Below are 21,711 nucleotides of genomic sequence, written 5' to 3'. Positions count from 1 at the left end.
GTTTTCCTGTTGCACCAGTGATGTGCAAGGCATGTTTATTCTTCAGTTGAAGTCTGTTCCTCTAACACCCTGTCGTAGGTGTGAGCACTCATCACTCATGCTTACATGAGTTGCCTTCTGCTGAAGTTCAGATTATACTCCATGCTGCCTTTCCACATAGCAACACGTGCTAACTTCAGGACAAGTAAATGTACCTTTCATGATCTCAGTATCAGTTCCACAGTGTTTCTCTCAACCACACTCTGCACCATCTCCTAGACATCCATATTGAAGAGGATGTTATTTTCAACACCCTGGACTCAACAATATCCAAACTTCCATATTCTGAAGAACAACATCCCCAGTACATTTCAGGAACTGGTTACTTTGTCTCTCCCAGGTTCTTTCTCCTAAATTCTCCAAATCTAATCATCCCTTCTGTGACCAAAGCTTTTAATCTTCTTCTCCACATGTTATCAACATGGGATTTCACCTTTCTCACCATGATTCATAACTAGCCAGTCTTCCTTACTTAGATGGCTTATCAGAATCTTTCTCATTTCCCCTTTTCCTCTGCCCAACTTGGGTTTCTATCATTCACCACTTCTCCGCATCTCCTGGATTTTTCTCACACCTGTCCTACTGAGCACCATTCTCATTCTTTCCTCTCCTTCTAGATGGCTAATCCCAACGCATTTGGATGGAACCCTCAATGTGAGAAGTCAATGAATACTCATATAATGTAATACAAAGTGCTCAGAACATGGTTAGACTCATGGTAAGCACCACTGAAGTACAGCGCTTGTTAGTCTTATTATTCCTATCTCACTTCACCAAATAGTACTTTTGAAATCCATGAGCTGGGAAAACATTATGTAAAGTAAGAACATTTTAAACAGTTCTATTGAAAGAATTGCCAGGCCACAAAATCATTTTCTGCAGACTCATGGCAAAGTTAATAACCGATTTTTTGTAAAAAGTCTAAAATATGTAAAATTAATTATATTGATGCATACTTATGGTCTACAACATACTAAGACAAATACTGAAGACAAAAAAATGTGAATGTCTATTAACACATATACCCCAGTGCTGTCTAAATAACCTTTAAGAAAAAAAACTTTCAAGCTTTCTGACAGAAAGAAATGATGAATATTTAAGGAAATGGAAATACTAATTACCAATATTTAATCATTACACATTGTGCACACCGCACTCTACAAATAAGACCAATTTAGGCAGTTGTTTGAGCAGAAAAGATCAATAAAAAATCTGAGTTGATTTAAGAGATGAGGTACTCAGGAGGCTTTGTTAAATCTTCAATTGCCATGTCTGCTTTAAGGACACTTAGCACATTAAAATCAGATATATGATGACTGTGGCAAAGTAGAGAACTACATATAATCTCTCTGGTCATGAAGGGAATATAATTTGAAACACCTCAGATTTAACTCTCCTTTCCATTTTGTGTTTCACTGTGGACCTGTGCCAACATCAGATAACCTATGACACCACCAGCTCTTAGGGGACATTAGCAATAGCCCAACTCCTATGTTTTCTTGGTTTATGAATTGATTTTCAAGTACTACAAATAAAGTAGGAGGCATGAATAACCAGTACTATAAACACTGACCTTGAGTTTATGTTCTTTCCTATTTACAATCACAGCTGTGATCTGCTGGTCCATGAAAATCAAAATGGTAACCAGCAGAGCAGGGATGGCGGCAGCAAGGTACACCCACCAGGGGTTTCCTCCAAACGGTGGGACAAACCAACCTCGGTGTGGACTTGTTGGCTGGAAGAAGAGAGAGCATTTTTTGTATCAGTGTCAAATTAGCACATACCAGTTGGGGAAAATGAATGGAGGAGAAAAGGACAAACTAATTTTTGAAAAACCAACATATTGAAAACTCCAAAGGCTAAGAAAGGCTAGGAAAAAATATTCACCAGAATCTTCCCCCAAGATGTTACGTTTAAGTAATGGGAAGGAGAGAAAGGAGATAAGAATGGCATACTGTGTATTGAGGACAATTTCATGTAAAAACTCAAGAGGAAGAAAGTGATTTAAGAGGCAGCAAAATCAAATCCCAAATATTACAGTAAAGAAGTAGTAATAACTTATAAAACCATCATTAACTTTATTCATGACCTTTCTTTAGCAATTCTATTGAAGTTGCTTGTACTATACCTAGATTACAGTGGCTTCATAATGCAATCCATAAAAAGCTACCCGTATTTTTATATGTGAAAAATGAACTAACATAAATGTTACGGTACCTTAATTTAATAATAGAAAATGATCTGGAGAAAGGAGTAATATCTTTAGGGAAAAAAATCACAGAAAATCATTTAAAAATAGTCATTTTCCCATTTCTCAACCTATTTTCTATTAACTGCATCTAATAGATTTGTGTGTATACATACATATATTTACACAGAGAGTGCGAAAGAGAGAGAGAGAGAGAGAGAGATTTTTTTACAGGAAATTTTTTTTTCTGATGCTTTCCCTTTTACCAGGCAAAACAACTTTCAACAAAGCAAAAAGCTAAAACAGAACACTGGATTTTTGTTCTGGCCAAGTCTCACTTTCCTTTGAAGGAAATTGGCTTCTTTCTCTTTGCTCATAACTGTCTCTGACTCTGCCCACATTTTACTCCTTTTACGTGCTTGTGACCTCACAGGTAAGGTGCTTTGTTTTGCTCATTGATGCAATTTAAATCTCCGCATAGAGCCTGACTCAAAGAAAATATTCATTATGTATTAACTTAAATGCATTAATAAATGAACAAACTACAACTTGTCTTTGCTAAAGATAGATAACAAATAGTTTATGGTAACTATACATAAGTATATTCCTTTCCTATTAATCTATTATCAAACTAAAATTGCAACAGGCTTAATATTTCTTAGTATATGTGTGGCCTTACTAGTGGATAGAGTGAACAAAATTTTGGAAAAAGGTGAAGGACTTGCAATAGGAAATTATCTAGGTAAATATTTAGAAATGAATGAGATATGCATGTTATCCACTGTATCTGCATGTACTAATAATTTCATAAAAATAATTCATGTCTATTTTGCATAAGTAAATCAACATTATATTTAAACCCTGTGGCAGGTGGTATATGAGCATGAAAAGACTGAATCGGAAGCCTGGAAGTTCTGAGTTTTAGGATCCTGACATTTCCAATTGTGTAATAATGGGCTTTTTACTCTTATAAGCCTCAAACTCTACTCAATAAAATCTCTATTTGCTGACAATTTAAAGTAACAGTTTCATCAGAAATTGAAGGAGGTATCACCTTGTAGAAACAGATTGTTTATACTTAGCACCTGGCCAAATACGATATGATCTCTCAGTATCATGGAATACACCAGAAAATTATTCCATGAACAAGAGCAATCAGGTGTATAAAATTAAGTTTGAAAGCATTATGAAACTAAAAGGCAGAGTGGTTTCAGTTCTGACATTTAATTTACTGAGTAAATAAGACTAAATGTATACAAGGGACTATAATAAGTTATTGCCTTTGCATAGAAAGAAGTAACTCTACAAAGCAAGTTCAAATGATGACACAATAATTACAGAAAAGAGACAAAAAGGATTCTAAAGGTAACATTCACTTGCCTTGAACTCGCTTGGCACAATTAATTTTGGAGTATCCACACCTACTAGGGCATCTATTACACAGAAGATGAGAATGGACAAGATAATGGCAAAATCGCTGATCAGTTTCCTTGCCTGAAAAATAAGAAAAGAGGTCAGAGCTCATTTAGCACCAAACATACAGATGTTTCTGTGTTTTAACTAAAGGAAATAATTCAGTATTTGTTAGCAGTTTACAGTTTCATAAACAAATTGAAGGAAATTCTTGGTGTATCACCTGGCCAGAATAAATGGATTGCCTAGAATAGGTCCCAGATGTCTATTTGTTGGCAGGTGAGGATAATAAATAGAACGCAAAAAATACAAATAAAATGCAGGAACACTATACAAACACTCATCAAATTCTGCATGAACATGCCTAAATAAGAATAAAATCTAAGCACATAATATAGAAATATGCACAAAGAAAGAATTCTGGTTATTTTCTGGGAGGGAGCACTGTGAGTACCAAGTGAGACAGATCTATAAGCTAATCTGAAAACACTAAAACATAACAATTTCCAGTCTGTCAAGTGAATAACCAAGACCTCTGAGTAAGGACAGGTGATACAGGATGGAAATGTAAGGGCTGCATCAGCTTCATCAAAGAAACTCCTCATCCCAGGTTAGTGCTTCAAGTCTCCAAATGTCGGATATCTCTCCTCTGACATTTCTTACGTGCTGTCTCCACTTTTTGAAAACTCTTCAAATTCCCAAGTGCCTACCTCTTCGGTAGGGTTTTATGGGTTGCAGCATGAAACCCAGTCCTTCCTCATGAGAGGTAGGTGCAGAATAGCCATTCACATGTTCTTGGGAGGAGCACAGGACCATGTGGCCTCCTGTGGATCGCTCCACAATGACTACTAGCACTCACAAGGGTTTACAAGCATTACAAGGGGACACTAACACAAGAGTTTCCCATAAGGTAAGTGTATATAGTAAGACTTAATTTGATCGCTCTGTAAGGATCCACTCATATCCCTAATTCTTTGCAGGGTACTGGATAAAACGAGACAGCCCAGATCAGCATGAAGTTCCTATCAAGTTACGTACAAAGAAAACTGTTCCTATGAATCAGATGTGATCCAGTTCTCTCTGGGGCAGCACTCAGATTTCTGACATGCCAGTTGAGGGAGGAGCAACCAGTGATGAGAAGAGTGGGTGCATAGCTCTCAGAACAGAAGGGAGCAGGAAGGACTACTGCAAATAGCAATTCAACAGAAACTGAAATGAGGAACAGAAATGACCCGAGAGCAGGTAGATGACAAGGCACGAAAGCTCAGCACTTGACTACTCTCAGATGTCCAGACCTTGGATACAAGCTAGCACAAGAAATCAAAATGCCCCCTTTTTTTTATTCTTTTTTTTTTAAGATTTATTTTATTTTTATTGGAAAGGCGGATATACAGAGAGGAGAGACAGAGAGGAAGATCTTCCGTCCCATGATTCACTCCCCAAGTGAGCTCAACGGCCGATACTATGCCAGTCCGAAGCCAGGAGCCTCTTCCAGGTCTCCCACGCGGGTGCAGGTTCCCAAAGCTTTGGGCCATCCTCGACTGCTCTCCCGGGCCACAAGCGGGGAGCTGGAAGGGAAGTGGAGCTGCCGGGATTAGAACCGGCGCCCATATGGGATCCCGGGGGTGCAAGGCGAGGACCTTAACCACTGTGCCACTGCGCCGGGCCCCAAAATGCCCCTTTTGACCAGCAGTTTATTTCCCTATTGGAAAGCTTTCTAGCTTTAGGTTTCCTGAAAAGCAAAGATGTGAAAAGCATTAAATGAGATGAAGAAGGATATCACAAATGATTGAGGGACCCATTCAGTAAGAAGAACTTACAATAATAAAGGTATATGCGCCAAATGTCAGGATACCTTGTTATGTGAAACAAATATTAACAGATGTAAAGGGAGAAACAGACTCCAATACAATAATAATGAGGCCTTAACACTCCACTAACTTCAATGGACAGATCAGTGAGACAGAATCTCAGTAAGGAACAACAGAGCTCACCAGACAATAGAACAAATGGACCTAACTGATTTTTACAGAACCTTTCATCCTACAGAGAATACACATTTTTTCATCAGTGCATGGAAGCTTCTTCAGGATTGATCACATTATTGAGGCACAAAAAAGCCTCACTGGATTTTTTGAAAATAGAAATCATATCATCCATCTTAGACCATCACGGAGACCTGTAAGACAATATACCTGCAGAAAATGTGGGAATACATGGAAATTGACCAACATGCTGCTAACAGAACAGTGGGTTATAGAAGAAATCAAAGAAGAAATTTAAAAAAAATTTTTTAAATAAATGAAGGCATGAACATAACATAATTTTGGAACACATTCAAGCCAAGGCTAAGAGAAATGTTCACGGCAAGTAGTGTCTGTGTCAAAGAACTAGGAACGCATCAGGCAAAGAAGCTAACTGTACATCTGAAGAAGCTAGAAAAACAATAGCAAAATAATGCCAAGATTAATAAAAGAATGAAATAATCAAAATAAGGGAGGAAATAAACCAAACAGAGATCAAAAGAATGCCAACTTTGGGACCGTAAAGTAGAAAGTTAGCACATGTGTCACACCATAATTTCAGAAAAGCAGAAGCAGGGATCAGTTTGGAATGACAATACAGTAGAATGATTAGGTGCTCAACGATTGTAGTCAACCACCTGGGCTAGAATTTCCGCACCTTTACTACCAGTCCAAAAATAGTTGTATTCTCTCACCATCAATGACTCAGATGAATCTCTACACTGCACTGGTTTGATGCAAGGATTAGATAAGGCATGGAGTGCACAATATCATGGCTCATACATTACAAACACTTCTATTCCAAGGTTAACTATTTTTTTTGTAAAGATTTATTTTTATTATTTTTTTAAAGATTTATTTTTATTATTATTTTTTTAAAGATTTATTTTTATTATTATTTTTTTTTTTATGGGAAAGGCGGATATACAGAGAGGAGAGACAGAGAGGAAGATCTTCCATCCCATGATTCACTCCCCAAGTGAGCTCAACGGGTCGATACTATGCCAGTCCGAAGCCAGGAGCCTCTTCCGGGTCTCCCACGCGGGTGCAGGTTCCCAAAGCTTTGGGCCGTCCTCGACTGCTTTCCCAGGCCACAGGCAGGGAGCTGGAAGGGAAGTGGGGCTGCCGGGATTAGAACCGGTGCCCATATGGGATCCCGGGCGTGCAAGGCGAGGACCTTTAACCACTTGCGCCACCGCGCCGGGCCCTCCAAGGTTAACTATCATAAATTCTAGAGGTGCTCTAAATGATAGCACTGTTATTTCATAGTCTAATATTTAAAGGGTCTACTGTCCAAAGCTCATTGAAAGTAACCATCAACTCTAAGAAAGAAGAAATAAAAAACCCACGAATAACATGAAACTGCAACTGAAAAATAATTTTCATTGAAAATATCTAGAATTACCGAGGAGAAAGGCTGTTTCCTAGGGGCTCAAACTTAGGGGACAATTAAAAACCAAACTAATGTTGACTGTTTAGAATGGTCTGGCAAAACATGATGAATGAAGAAGTTTCAGGAACATATTAGGAAGCTAACAACCACATCTGCAGTCCATTAGGTCATAAATAACTGGAGGATCCATAATTGCGCACTTTCATAATACTCACCCTGCAAATCTAACTCGAGAAATAAATTAATCTGTAAATCGCTTGGAGTGGCGATAGTTATTAGAAAGTCAGACAGATTTCCCCTTTCCATAAACAAGCAGGATAAAGGAAACAGAAAACAGTGAGAAACCCCAATCTGCAATTCCTAGCAGAAATTCCCGTAAGACTATCCCGCTGGTCCTAGCAGAAGCAGGCCATTCAGCGGCATCACTATTGGGCACCTGAGAAAGACTGTTCCTTTACCTGGCAGAGGAGGCACTCCTACAAACACAGCAACTTCAACATCTGCATTGTGGAGAGTCGCAGGAGAGAACCTGCTGTGCTTGAAACAGAGCATATATTCTCCTTTAAGGCATGGCAATAACCAAAGCACATTCTTGGTCATACAGCCATACTGGCCATGTTTCGACGTGGGCGGCACCTATACACGTTTCCATTTCCCGGAGCTTATGAACATGTGTACTTGCAACCTGTTTATGTTACTCAGTTTACTGTATCCTCTCCCAAATCCAAGAATTTCCAAGACCTAAGCAGTGTTACCTGTTGGAATCCATTTATCTTCCTGGGGTTGGGGTTGCTGTTGTTCCAAAAATTTTTAAGACTCCCTTTAACTGAGTATTCAAAAATGACTGATCATTCATACTAACCGTGAGACACATAATGTTCATGGCAAAGCACTTAAAAAACGATACATGAAGAAAGGGAAAGCCATCTAGAAATGCTTTTTATACTGGAAAACTTGTTTTTGCACATATGTACATGCGCACACGCAAGGGCACTTCACAAAGTCCACGGAAAATGGAGTTCCCAAGAACCTCTGAGACCCCCACAGGTAGACAGAGTTTTTCACATTTTTTGATTTCTTCCTTTTCTCCCATTTTTCCCTATCTCACTTGTTATTTTTTATAATAGTAAGTATTGTTGACTCCATAGCGTGAAGCCAAATGGATATTACCAAATCTGTTTTTCTAATACTCTACTCTTCAGATGGTTTGTGAGTTCTTTTTTAATGTGCATAACAAATGACACCACAAGGACAATTTTGTATACAGGTAAGAGTCTCCCTAGAGTAAGTCTCCGTCCGGAGAACTATCTCAGCACATAAAGTTATATAAAATTGAAGGCTTTTAGAATACAAAATTACCTTCTAAAATGTTATATAGATTTACCAATTTTCACTCACAATAACTATAGATATTTTTAAAATTTGAATTCATATTCAAAGGGAAAGCAATTTGTTCTCACTGAAGATGTTCAAAGAGTGCAAAATTGCCAGATCTCCTAAAATTGAAATTGCCATAGCTTCAGGGCCCTACTGAACTTTGCGCTCCGTTAGGTACAAATCCTATGTGACCGTATCACCCTCTCGAGATGATAAATCTGTATCCTCAAAAGTATCTAATATACTTTGTAAATCATATATACGAAAAGAAAAGTAAATAAAGGAGTGACAATGGATACTGAATGAATTTTAATTCCTGATTGGCTGTATTTAATAATCCAGCAAGTCGCTGTAATTTTGCCAAGCAAGTGGTTGAAATATACCAGCTACCCTCTTCTGAAAATGTACAATCTAAAAAAAATAACTGGAAATAAGATCTGGCAAGTCTAGCTTCCATCCTGCGTTACTGGCCATAAAATGCCATGTGCATGAGAAATAAATAATTTTTATCTCCAGATTAGGGCAACTTGTCACAATTCCAGAATCACTTCTATGACTGACAACTCCATGTATTTCCAATAAGCATCTCCAGCGTATGTTGAAGCCAAATGTTTGTTCTCTCAATGCCTTTCCCTGCCCCAGCCTGCCTCGCAACTGTTGCCCTAAACTCATTCTCTCCATAGTTTTCTGCAACTTAAAAAATGTTTTTCAAAAACTTTAGAATCTATCCAACTCTTCTTTCTGTCACATCCTAAATCAGTTCACAAAATATCTTTGAGAATACATCTAAGATTCTCTCTTTTCATTAGTACTATTGCTCTTCCTATATTGTCTAGGATTCCCTTCAACTCCTATGGTTTCCTACATTAGCAACCAGATGGTCTCCCTTTTTTCTAGACCTGTCCTCTGTCAGTAGAGCACCCAAAGTAACTATGTTAACATTTACGTCTGACACAGAACAAAGTCAGTCGGCCCTAGAGATGTTCATTTCCTAATTCCAAGAACCAGTGACCCTGCAAGGTCACATGGCAAGAGATAATTCAGGCTGCAGATAGAACTGAAGTTGCTAACCAGCAGATCTTGAGACTGGGAAGAACATCCTAGATGATCTGAGGGACTCAAAGTAAGGGAGACAAACAGCAATGCAGGAGAAAGACTTGGCTGATCTAAATTTCTACTGCTCTAAACCACCGTGTTTGTGGAAATTTAATAAAACAGTCATAGGAAACAAAAAGCTACAAGCAAATAAACAGATAGAAATCGGGCCCAGTGCAGTAGCCTAAAGGCTAAAGTCCTCACATGGCATGTGCCAGGATCCCCTATGGGTGCCAGTTTGTGTCCCGGCAGCCCCGCTTCCCTTCTAGCTCCCTGCTTGTGGCCTAGAAAAGCAGTCGAGGAAAGACCAGAGCCTTAGGATCCTGCACCTGCATGGGTGACCTGGAAGAGGATTCTGGCTCCTAGCTTCAGATCAGTTCAGCTTCAGCCGTTGCGGTCACCTGGGGAGTGAATCGCTGGACAGAAGATCTTCTTTTCTGACTCTCCTCTCTGTATATCTGACTTTCAAATAAAATAAATAAATCTTTAAGCAATTAGATAGGGAGCTACATGCATAGGTATGCGATGGCCTGGTCCTGTGTGGCACTTTTATGCAGGGATAAATGCAGCAAAAGCGGCATAGGCTACTAAAAAGCCAAATTATAATTCTTAAAAAAAAGAATTACTCTATTAATAATCCTGCTTAACCTCATTAAAAAATCACAGCTGGGATTATATATTCTGTATAATATACTCACTTCTATTTCCCCTTCCTTGAAATTGCACAATACAGTTTAGTTACATCAAGAACCACTCCTAGAGGGTGTTTATTATTGAGACATTAATTTCTAAGATATTGAATCCAGTTGAAACATCATAGTCAAGGAAATTGATTTTTCCCAGACCACTTTTGTAGCCAACTCTAAATCTTCTAATTAGGGAAGGCAGTAGGAGTGCTATTTTAGTAGGCTCTTCAGATATTGCTCTATACTAAAATTAAACTTTAATTTGAAGTAGGCAGAATTGACATAGCAGAAGCAGAGGTTGACCAAAGATGCCCAGCAATGGATATATGGAGCTTGGGAGATACACCGTGCGAGCTGCACATGGGAGTTTGGATTCTGAATCTAAGGAAATAAGAATGACCTCCTTGGGCCCTTTTCACATTCAGAAAAAAGAAAAGCAATAATTTCTCTCATCATTTGTTTGAAAAACCTTTCATTTCAACAAATTCGATCTGTTTCTAAAACTCCAAAGACAACATCCTTTCATGTAGGACAATATTATCAATAAAGAAATGCAATCAGCAGGTCATCATTACCAATTCCCTGCCAGATGTTACCGATAAGGATGGCAAGAAGTGCCAAAGCAGTCAGGAGAAGACCTGTTCCCCCCAGGCTTCCAGCCCAAACCTGGAGAGTCAGAGACCTCGAACTCAGCTTGTACAAATATTGTAACTTGTGGGTGTCCAGCCAAGTTAAATGCTAAGCCTTTCTAGGCTCCCATTTCAATGTTGTAGGAATATAAATTATCACAAGCTAAGGGAACACAAATGGAGATAAGTCATTTATGGCAAGGGCTGGTCATTTTTTAAAAGTGTGTTTTTTAAAGGTACTTGGCAATGCTACAGTACAATAATTCCTACATTCATTTATGAAAGAGAAATGGAGATAAACTTTCAATTCACATTATAATGGTCTTTTTATATTAGACCAGTGTTGAGTTCTTTTACTTACTAATTTTTAACTACAAAAAACAAAGGAGATAAAAACTATTTCAGTTCTCCGTATAATTAATTAGATAATATCTTGATTTAAGAAGAACAAAGCAGCATAAGTATTTAAACTACTCAAGCACAGAAGAAATCAAGAAGAATGGCAGAGGAAATTCAAATAACCATATGATATTCTCTCATTCATCGTCAATAGTAAGCCAATAAATCTACTATAAATGCACTGCTCGTGAAAGATGGTACTGTATTAATTATTAAAGAAGTCATAACCACGAAGACAGCAACAGTGACAGGCTAGTTAGCATAAAGGGATAAAAATGAATGTGGTTGCACGAGAACCCCAGAGGACATTCAGTTTTCACTTTGCTAGGATCGCAGCTGCTGCTGAATTAACGGGGGTGAGGGGCTCTGAGCCTCCCTAGCAGTCCTCAAGGGACGGAGCTGTTACAAAGAGACAAGAACAGCAGCAGGCACCCTATGAACTCCCAATAAATATGAATGCGTGACGTGAGTTCTTTCAATGACAGTGGTGCTTGGAAAATACTGAGCAACAGAGGAAAAGCATTTCTTCTATATGAAAAGAATATACCAGACAAATACAGGCTTTTTTGGCAATCATAAAGGACCCAAAAAAACCCATGAGAATTATGAAATTTAGTCCCCTTGGTAGCCAATGTTACAAAGTACTGGAGAAGAAATAAGCATTAGCATTACCAACAGCAACAATTCTAAATTACTGTACTTTGATTCAAAAATAGCACTTAATCAGAATTGAATAAAAGAAAAGTCTGGCTTGAACTTAGGGTTTTAATGCCATTAGGCATCAAGCTGGAGACATTTGGGGAGTAGAGAGGGGAGTGGAATGAACAACGGGGATGGGGCCTACAGCGTGGTGATGGAAGTCCACTGTGGGGAAGGATGGGGAAGGAGACCTAGAGAAGTCCAGCAGGGCTGCAGAGGAGACTAAGGCAACCACTAACGCCTTCTTACATCTCGTTTCAAAAAGGAGCAGCAGTACAAGGAACCCACTGAGGGTATATGAGAAACAAAGAGCCAAGCCACAAAGGAGATGCTATGTCCTAGTCAGGTCAGTCTCATTTGTGATGAAGCTGGAATGGACCCATAGGGGACCAGTCAGAGCAGTGGGAATCCCATAAAGTACATTGCAAGAAAAAAAATGTTGAGACTTGAGAAGCTGTGCGCACATTTTCAAAAGCTAATGTTGGATGTAACGCAAGAGAAATGAACCTGTGAGGTGTTGTTCTCCATGGAGAGAGCTGACCCCGTGGACGGAGGCTGTCAGAAGCCAGATTTGTGTTTCTATCACGGATGCCCGGAGGATCATAAATTCCTGTTCTGAAACAATTCAAGCAGGATGAAGACAACCACTCATCAGAAAGTTGGAGACAGTGCTAGACTAGATTATATTCAAAGTTCTAAGGCCAAAATTCATTAAGACACACTTATCAAAAACACTTTGACCTTCTCCTAGAGTCTTCTTGGATATAACTCAAAGACACCAAAAGAATGTAAGACTCCAGGGAAGACAGTGTTGCCTATTGAGTCAAGCGTAAGAATAAAAGTTGGAAAGAATAATTAGGGAACCATATGCATAAATTAGATCTCTGGGAATGGGATAAGAAACCATTTTTGTCTCGGCACCTGGTTGCCAAAGCTGTTGACCCTTGACCCTTTGAGAATAGAAAAGTAAACTACCGGTGCTTGGGACCAATGGGGATGCCATGTTCAAAGTTACTCCTTATATCCACTGACTGCTGCTAGACTTACAAAAAAAGATATTTATTTACTTTTACCTTCTTTAAAGGAAGAATAACAGAATAAAGTGAGAGGATGAGCATGTGAGAGAAAGAAAGTAAAACAGAAATAATCCATGTTCAATCTCAAAACAACCACAAGAGTCAGGCTGAAGCCAGGTGCCTGGAACACACTGCAGGTCTCCCATGTGATGGCAGGAGCCAAACACTTGAGCAGCTGCATTCCCCTTGGCATAGCTGGGACTCTAATCGGCATTCCAAGATGGAATCAGGCAACTAAAGTGGCAGCTTATCCTGTTGTGTCCACACTAGCACTCCTTTATCACCCTTAAAAGCTCTCTCAAGAGTGCATCATCTTCAGGCTTTGGGCCATCCTCCGCCATAAGCAGGCAGCTAGATGGAAATCAGAGCAGCAAGGACATGAACTGGTGCCCATATGGGATCCCAGCTGTTACAGGTAAAAGTTTAGCCAGCTGAGCCAATGTGCTGGTCCAACTTTCCTATTTTCTACAAGAATAACCATTAAAGGTATCCCCTAACTAAAACACTGATTCTGTTTTCATTACATTTCCTGAAGCTCTCTACTCTTTTTCTTTTCTTTTTTGCATGTTCATATATGGTATCTACTATGTGCCAGGTCCACTCATTTTTATTTTTGCATACCTAACACCTCTTGTTGTTGCAGGTACACATTAACATCACAGTAAGTTTTTGTTCAGCCTTAAGTGAATGTATAAGTACTAATTAAGCAGAGGATGCCGAGTACCAGATGATCAAGAAGGATATTAAAGAACATTCTCTATCATCTTCTATAGTGATGTCACAGCTGTTGACACTACCTGGAATTTGGTATTTTTATTTATTAAGTGGCAATAAAAGCCAGGAAATACAGTTTGAAATAATCTTGACAATTACCCCCATTCACATAATGCTTAAAATGTATTCTAAGGGGGAATGCAAGGAATCCGAGTAGTTTCCTACTTGAGCCATTCTCACACCTACTGCTACTTTCCACTATCACTTTCACTTTGCCATCTCGCATGTGGACTGGGCATTTCTGCTCCATGCTGTGACCATTTGTTGGTATGGTAGTCTGCAAGAACATGTCACTTCAACGCCCTGAGCCAACTGCCACAGAAAATCACAGACTAGGTTGTGATGCTGCTGTTGGAGTTTTGTCACTAAAAGTCACAGCACAAGGTACCAGAATGACACACTCCTCTAAAGAGAACGGGAACACACAAAGAAGAGGATCCGTGTAGCAGTGCTTTCCCACCCATGTCGCACAAAACACCATAGAAGGTGTTCTGACATATACATTAAAACACCAGACAGGCAGGCTGGGAAAGGCCAGACTTTCTTCTCATGCTCATGGCAATCAGCTATGGTGTCTGCAGAAGAAAAACAAGTTGGCCACTAATCCTAGTCTAGGAAAAGGTACTTAAGTCCAGGCTGATGGGAACAAAAGTGTACGTGTCAAACAGAAACTGGCAGAATACACGAGGGCAATGTGACAAATTTAATTAGCTCAAGAAAAGACTTGAAGTGCCATGTGTGATGACTGGATCTTGGTTTGTCATACTAGATCTAGTCACCTGTTCTCTAACCCTCTCGCCTGTGTCCCCTGCTTTCGGAAGAGGGGGTGGTTACAACAGGCTCCCTGGCTGTCCAGTTTCCAGCCAGCTTTGCCGAGTAGCCAGCAGAACTAGCCCTCAGAGGTATAAAGTGAGGTCACACAACTCTTCCTACCTACAACTCCGTGAGGTGGCCTCCGGCAGTCTGTATTTCCTAATCCAAAGTTGTAAGGACATAATACCCTTCTTTCGCCTCCCAAGTTCCAGAAATCACACGTGCCCTATATTCTTCGGGTCTAGGATAATGACTAGCACTTGGATGCTACACTCTTGCCCGTAGTCTTCCCTTTACCTTAGCCTCACTTCTTTAAATAATGCCTGTATTAAACTCCTCAAACCATCTTCATTCTAGTGCATCATTTGCTGCCTTCCTTCTGGGACCCTGACTCATGCACCAAATCTGATTCTAAGACTCAAATCAAGAACTGCTGTGAGGATCAGCAATGTTATTAGTTGAGATAATGAATACAAAGAGACAAAGAAGTTTCATCATGGAGAGGAAGTAAAGCATTGGATTTGCTGCTTTACAAAAGCTGGCAGCAGTTGCAAAAACAAACCTGGTCTGAGGATGGAGATGATTATTTTTTGGAAATTTGCAGGAGGACTAGGGTCTTGTGTACCATCAGCACTGGTTTAATATATAGAATTTATTTCATTCAGGAAGTGGATCCAGAAAGCTTTTTCCAAAATAAAAACACTAGAGCTTAAAAGAATGTTAAGGTCACCTAGCTGGACTCTCTCTCTACAGGTGACAGAAGTAAAAAGTCGGCAGTTGTGTCCCCAAGGCAAACTGCCAGCTGCGAGCAGTGTTAGCACAAGAATACATAGTTGTGGAACTCCTAAAGCAGTGCTCTTTCCACAAAATGGAACATCTATTCCTACTTAACTGGACTACGGCACTGAGCACCCTATCTGTACGCAACCACACCCTCATGAAAAAAACAAGTGCAACACTTTGGCAGTATTTTACACTCTTAACATTTCATGCACAGTGGCTTGGCAGGCTTATCCTCCACTTGCATCCCATAAAGCTGTTGCTTTGTGTCCTGGATTCTCCCTTTCCAATCCAGCTCTCTGCTTAAGGCATAGGAAGGTAGCAGAGGATGGCTCAAGTCGCTGGGCCCCACACCCACTTAGGAAACCCGAAGAAAGCTCTGTTATCTGCTGCTATTTGTGGAGGCAACCAAGGAAGAAAGCCCTTTTCTCCTTCTCTCTGTAAATTTGCCTTTCAAATAAAAATGAAATAAAGATTTTTAGTAATAGTTTAGAAATAAGAATCCAAACATAAATGACCACCATGTAAGCTAGAGAACAGTTTTTATTTGCTTGTTTTACTATGGCTGGTGTCACTCAGTAATATCATTTTGAGCTTGTAGATGCTTGAGTTTGAGTGCTGAACTAAATATAATCAGTTAGCTGGATTATGTCAGCAGCAATAAAGGGTTGTGGGGCTTTGTAGTAGTTAAGCATATACATTTCAGTTATAAAATTGAATATGTAAGCATTTCAATGAATCCATCTCTTTTTCCATGCTTGCAGGAACCATCCTTCTAAATGACAGCTTAAATTAAAATATAATGTGGAAAAATATTTAATTTGGAAATCAGAAAAAAACGGATATTCTTATTCACTTATATATACATCTAAAACTTATTTATTTGACAGTCAGAGTTACAGAGAAAAAGGGAATGGCAGAGATGGATCTTCCATCCACTGGCTCGCTACCCCACTTGGCCACAAACCCAGGGCTGGGTTAGGCTGAAGCCAGGAGTCACAGCTGCATCCAGGTCTCTTACATGAGTGGCAGGGTCCCAGGCATGTATCCTCTACTGCTTTCCTACAAACTCTTTAATAAATGTGGCAGAAAGAATGGGCCTCAATATACAGAACACACATGGAAAATCCAAAGCTAACGTTCACACAGACTTAAGTACTTCAATACAATATTTGTAAAAATCTGTGCATAAAATGAAGTTTTATGCTATACTCTCTTATTTTGAGGCATACTGTAATTTGGACCTTTGAATTAGGGGTGCTCAACCTTTCGTATTCCTATAGCAGCTACACTACTTACAGTCACCTACACCTTCGATGCAGTCTCTTCCAACATTTCAGTAACAGTGTTACAGGAACAGCGGAGAACATTTGTGCAGAGCACAATGGACCCTAACTAGGCAAAGCCATCTTCACCGAGAGAAATAAAGTCGGAGGTATCACACTCTACCTAATTACAAAATCAACTATAAAGTTATACTAATCAACCCCAAGTAGAAAACAGTGATTTTTTTTAAACTTACTACGTGTTGGTTTCTTTACTTAGTAGATTACAAAATAGACTGAAGGTGTGTCATTGTAAAAATTGTAAAAACAAAAAAGTGTAAAAGAAAAGAAATTAAGGAGGAAGGAGGGTGTGAGAGAGAAACAGAGCAGGAAGTATCATTATGTACTTAAAACTGTATATATGAAATACATGAAATTTGTTCCCATTACATAAATATTTTTTCAGGTTATTGAGTAACAAAAAGAAAAGGAAAGGAAACCTGTAACACTGGTCCGAAAGGGACATGTAAATCAACGGAACAGAACAGGGGGGCAGAAAGAACCACGTGCATGCACAGCTGCCGATTCTACCTCCCCTGCGTCTTATAGGGATGTGGCACACGGTGATGGTTTGCAATGTGTAAGTCAGCAAACAAAACCAATCAAAAAAGGAAAAGATGAGCAGAGATTTGAACAAGTAAAGAGCTGAGAAGAACCTCAAAGCCTACCACCCCAGACTCTGTGCTGCACAAAACTCATTCATTGAAGGTGTGTATCAAGTAAGCACTCCCTCCAGGGTTCCAGGTGGGCCACGATGTTGAGCGCGTTCGGGATCAGGCAGTGTATCTGAACAGGTGAATCAGTCAACGCACAGATGATAGTGAGTGGTAAGCAGTCACTGCTTACAAGTGCAGGCTCCACCTAACGCCTCCCTTCTCTCTGTGTGAATGTGTGCTCACACACTACGTTAGAGCAGTGACTGCAGGCTGAATCTGTGCTACTTCATTCTAGGTAGCAGAGAACACAGAATACTTCTCTCCTTCCCTCACCCTTTGGATATTTTTCAGGGGTCTTCCAGCTCTAGAAACTTGCTTACCCATCATTCCCTTTACTTCCAATTTTATAAGAGCCAGTGAGTTAAAAATTTCCTTGATGCAAGTGAGTACACTCATTTTAAGTTTCACTTCAAGGCAGAAAAAGGAATCTTATTAAGGGCATCTCATAAAGCTCTTCCACTTCTTCTACACAGAACCCAAGAGGAGTAACCACAGCTGTATAATGCACATGGAGACTGACAAAAATCAGATATAATAAAGATTACTTAAGAAACACTGACATTTGAAACACTAAATGCTGAGCTGCAAATCAAAGGATTATGTTAGCGTCATGCAACAGTTAAAAAAAAAAACTAAATATCATTAATTACATGTTGCTCTGATCTTTCACTCTCTCAATGAACCACAGTCCTTATCTAACTTCATTCAAGCACATTAATGGGGACAGGAACCCTGCACACCCAGGCCAATGATGTTTCTCTTTACTATGACATTCGCACATATTCTGAACCAGGCGGCAGTTGGGTCATATACCAAGGCTTGTATGACAAGACACGTGCTCAACTAGCAAACAGAAATTGTACATCAAATGTGAAAACTGTCTTTGTTTTTTTTTTTCTTTCAGTACATTTAGGATCATGATAGAATGTATGACAGAAGATTTTTCAATACTGTACTACAGTTATGTCCAGTATGGGCCCACATATACAAAGACTGGAATGAAATTCCAGGTTCACAAAATTATACCAGACAGGTTAAATACAGGCTCTTTTCTCATTATGTAGAATCATATTAACGTTGATACAATGTGAAATACAATGGAATTTATTTAAAGTTCGGGTACTTACTGTAGTTGGAAAATAACGACTGGTCTTGAATTTTTTCAGAGCCATCGAACAGGTGTAGGTGCCCAGGAAGAGGATGAATGACATGAGGGTGACATCAGGAACAAAATTACAATTGTTCCCCACGAGCTGTCCTCCATATTTCAAACACTCCTTCTTCGACAAAAATCCCCAGTCAAAGCTAGCATTGTGGTGCTGGGGAAGAAAAACATGACAAGTTGTTTTTTTTTTTTTCTAGAGAACACTGACCCACCAGAGGTAAATTTCGAGGCTTGATTTGCTACATAAGGATTTTACTGAAAGGTACCAGAAAATAGTCTGAAGCTAACCAGTGGTGGGTGAAACCATGAGGTGCTAACAGACAGAGAAGATAAAGGGAAGCCGGAGAGCAGGGATTGGAAATACAATGAGAGCAACACAGTGCATTAACAATCAAACCTTTGTTCATCAGAAGAAAACCACAAAGTCCCTCTTTCCTGCCACCCTTCCTGGGAGTAAACTGAGACACACCAAGATCCTAACTCTAAAATGTGAGACACTCTAAAACACCTTTGTTGGGAAAAGAAAAAAAAAAAAAAAAAGAACTTATTTTTGTAGTACGCTGTTTCTCACGTCTCCCCATAACAGCACCTGTAGTGACTTCTATGTGGACGACAGTAGGCAAACTTCTTCCTGACGTCTCGCTTTCATGATTCCACTATTCTCTAGAGTGTTGATTTAGGGAGCTAATCTATACAAATGAGGCTGTACCTTGCCTGTTCAATTGCACATCCTCATGAAGCACAGCTTTCCCCTAGGCTCCATATCAGCATCTGAGCCTTCCGGGATGCCTGAATGGGATTCTCAGTGCTAAGGCTGTTTGGCCATAAATGTCCAGGTCTTCACAGACTGCTGTCACACGGTCAGTGCCATGCTTCTCTCACTCTTCCGATTTGTCTCTAATGCCCAGCGTAGTTGGACGTGCACCTATTTCCAGCTTCTCAGGACTGACTGCTGCTAGTTAACAACTGCTTGTTTCTCAGGAGAACTTCCCTTAGCCACATAAGTACAATGTCACCTGAACCATTATACCTTCTTGTAACTAATTATTGAACAACACTACAGAAGGGGAATAAACCTAAGCTAATCTTGAACCCAGCACAATGGCTTAGTGTCTAAATTGTTGCTTTACATGTGCCAATATCCAGTATGGGATTTGGTTCATGTCCCAGCTCCTCTACTTCCCATCTACTTCCCTGCCTGTGGCCTGGGAAAGCAACAGAGGATGGCCCAAACCCCTGGGACCCTGTACCCATATGGGAGACCTGGAAGAAACTCTGGCTCCTGCCTTCGGATCAGTTCAGCTCCAGCCAATGCAGCCACTGGAGGAATGAACCAGTGATGTATCTCCTCTCTGCAAATCTGTCTTTCCAATAAAAACAAAAATAAATAAATCTTTAAAAGAAAACAAACCCAATCTCAAAACAGGAGCAATTTACATGGTACAGCATATGTTTCTGAGCACTCGCTATGATCCTGCTGAAGATAAACTCCACTGAGGCCAATGATTGTGTCACCCCTTCCTGCCCCACAGCACCTCTCTGTGTTTACCCTATACTGCCCATTAATCCCATGCAAGTGACATTCTTGTATCAGAATATGCTTCTTAGAACTCTTCCTTGAATTGTTAGTGAACCAAAAGCTAACAGTCTCTATGCCTAAGAAACTTTTCCTGGAATGTTACAGTTAGAAGAAACTTGGAAATGACTGTATCAGATTTCTCACAGCCCACCTGCACCTCACCTTCAATAGCTTTGAAAGACAGAGGATCACCCACTGCTTGAGAATTAACTGTGGTGAGCAATTTCCTGGCACTCAATCCCAGCTTAGTGAAATTGCTTCTACTGATATTTGAGTCTTCTCACATTCTTATCCTTAAGTCAATGTTTTTTTCTATGCATGCAATTTTTTTGCATCTTGCCACAATTACGACTACTGCCTGATGACAGATTTGAAAATCCTGCCCATTTAAATGAGTATCAATGTGACTGAATGGGAAAGTTTGGATCCGCTTAGAAACACTCAAAATATACACAGCTTTATTTCTGCAATCCATGGCTAACGAGTGTGTCATGTACTACAGAAGAGTTATTTGAAAACACCTTAAATGTAAACGTGAAAAGATAAATGTCCCGTCTTTTACTATTACCTCACACCAAACACATCATCAAGATCTTTGACTATCTAATGAACTCCCTTGATGTGAATGATCTAGTTATAAAAGAGGAATCCCCAGCAAGAAAGATTTTGTTTTCTTAAAGAAAACAAAGATAAAGTGCTTACATAATTCACTAAAAAGTAAGTTGTAGATCTTTGTTTTAAATATTTTTTATATTAGCTTCAACCTGTAAACTACTAAATTGCATAATTGCTCGTCAAACTCCGCTTCTGGAAGATAATGAGTCACCTCATTTTGTTTTTCAGATTTCTACAAGTGGATATTTTTAGCAGAATATGTTTAAAGTTTAGAGGTCATAATGGGTAGCTTATTTCTTTCTTTTAAGTCAGCAAAAATTTACTTCACCACATTAATTACAGTAGAATCCTCCATTATCACAACTTTCTCAAAGATTTAGGTTAAGGTGAAAACTCTGGAGAGGTGTGTGCGATGACATTCTTTTGATAATATCAATCTAAGCCAGCAATGTCTCCTGGTTTCAATTGATTTTTTGTATCATTACACAGAGAATTCATGCTCTAAAGACTATCATTAAGGACTCACGTGCAAAACTTCAGTCAAAAATCTCAGCGTGTTTACAATTTCAAGAGCAGTTTCTTGCTCTTGCAAAACCTAAATTCCAGCTGATAAACACATCCATTTAAATATCACTATAAAGGTATCTAAAGTGTTTGTGTTGTTCACCCAAGCTAATGTCAGTGGAGATTAATATTAAAAGACGTCCACATACTAAGCCAACTCGCCCACAACAACCACTTACGACTCTTGTCCAGCTGCCACACCTCTGGGCTTAGTGTAAGAGACTCTTTCTTTGCCTCACTGCTAATCCTTTCTTTTTCCCCTCGTAGATGATTTCCATCTCACATGATTTTAATACTACTCCCAGTTCAAAAGTCTATACGTATCACTAAATGTTTAACTCAGAAGTTTAGAAACCATACAA

General features: G+C 39.5%; 1 protein-coding gene across 1 annotated transcript in view; it reads right to left on the bottom strand.

The window, feature by feature from the left end:
* Positions 1-21,711, bottom strand: part of SLC4A4 (solute carrier family 4 member 4) — a 331,827-nt gene that overhangs the window by 31,980 nt on the left and 278,136 nt on the right. The window contains exons 17-19 of the mRNA XM_040966902.1: positions 18,554-18,745; positions 3,608-3,721; positions 1,613-1,774 (exon numbers count right to left, since the gene is read on the bottom strand). Of these exons, the coding sequence (XP_040822836.1) occupies positions 1,613-1,774; positions 3,608-3,721; positions 18,554-18,745 (468 nt within the window). The remainder of the gene's footprint in view (positions 1-1,612; positions 1,775-3,607; positions 3,722-18,553; positions 18,746-21,711) is intronic.

The sequence above is a fragment of the Ochotona curzoniae genome, unplaced genomic scaffold, assembly GCF_017591425.1.
Source record: "Ochotona curzoniae isolate NIBS_2020 unplaced genomic scaffold, NIBS_Ocur_1.0 scaffold_4506, whole genome shotgun sequence".
Lineage (NCBI taxonomy): Eukaryota > Metazoa > Chordata > Mammalia > Lagomorpha > Ochotonidae > Ochotona > Ochotona curzoniae.
The sequence above is the reverse complement of the archived record's forward strand: the minus strand, read 5'-3'. Positions and strand labels throughout refer to the sequence as shown.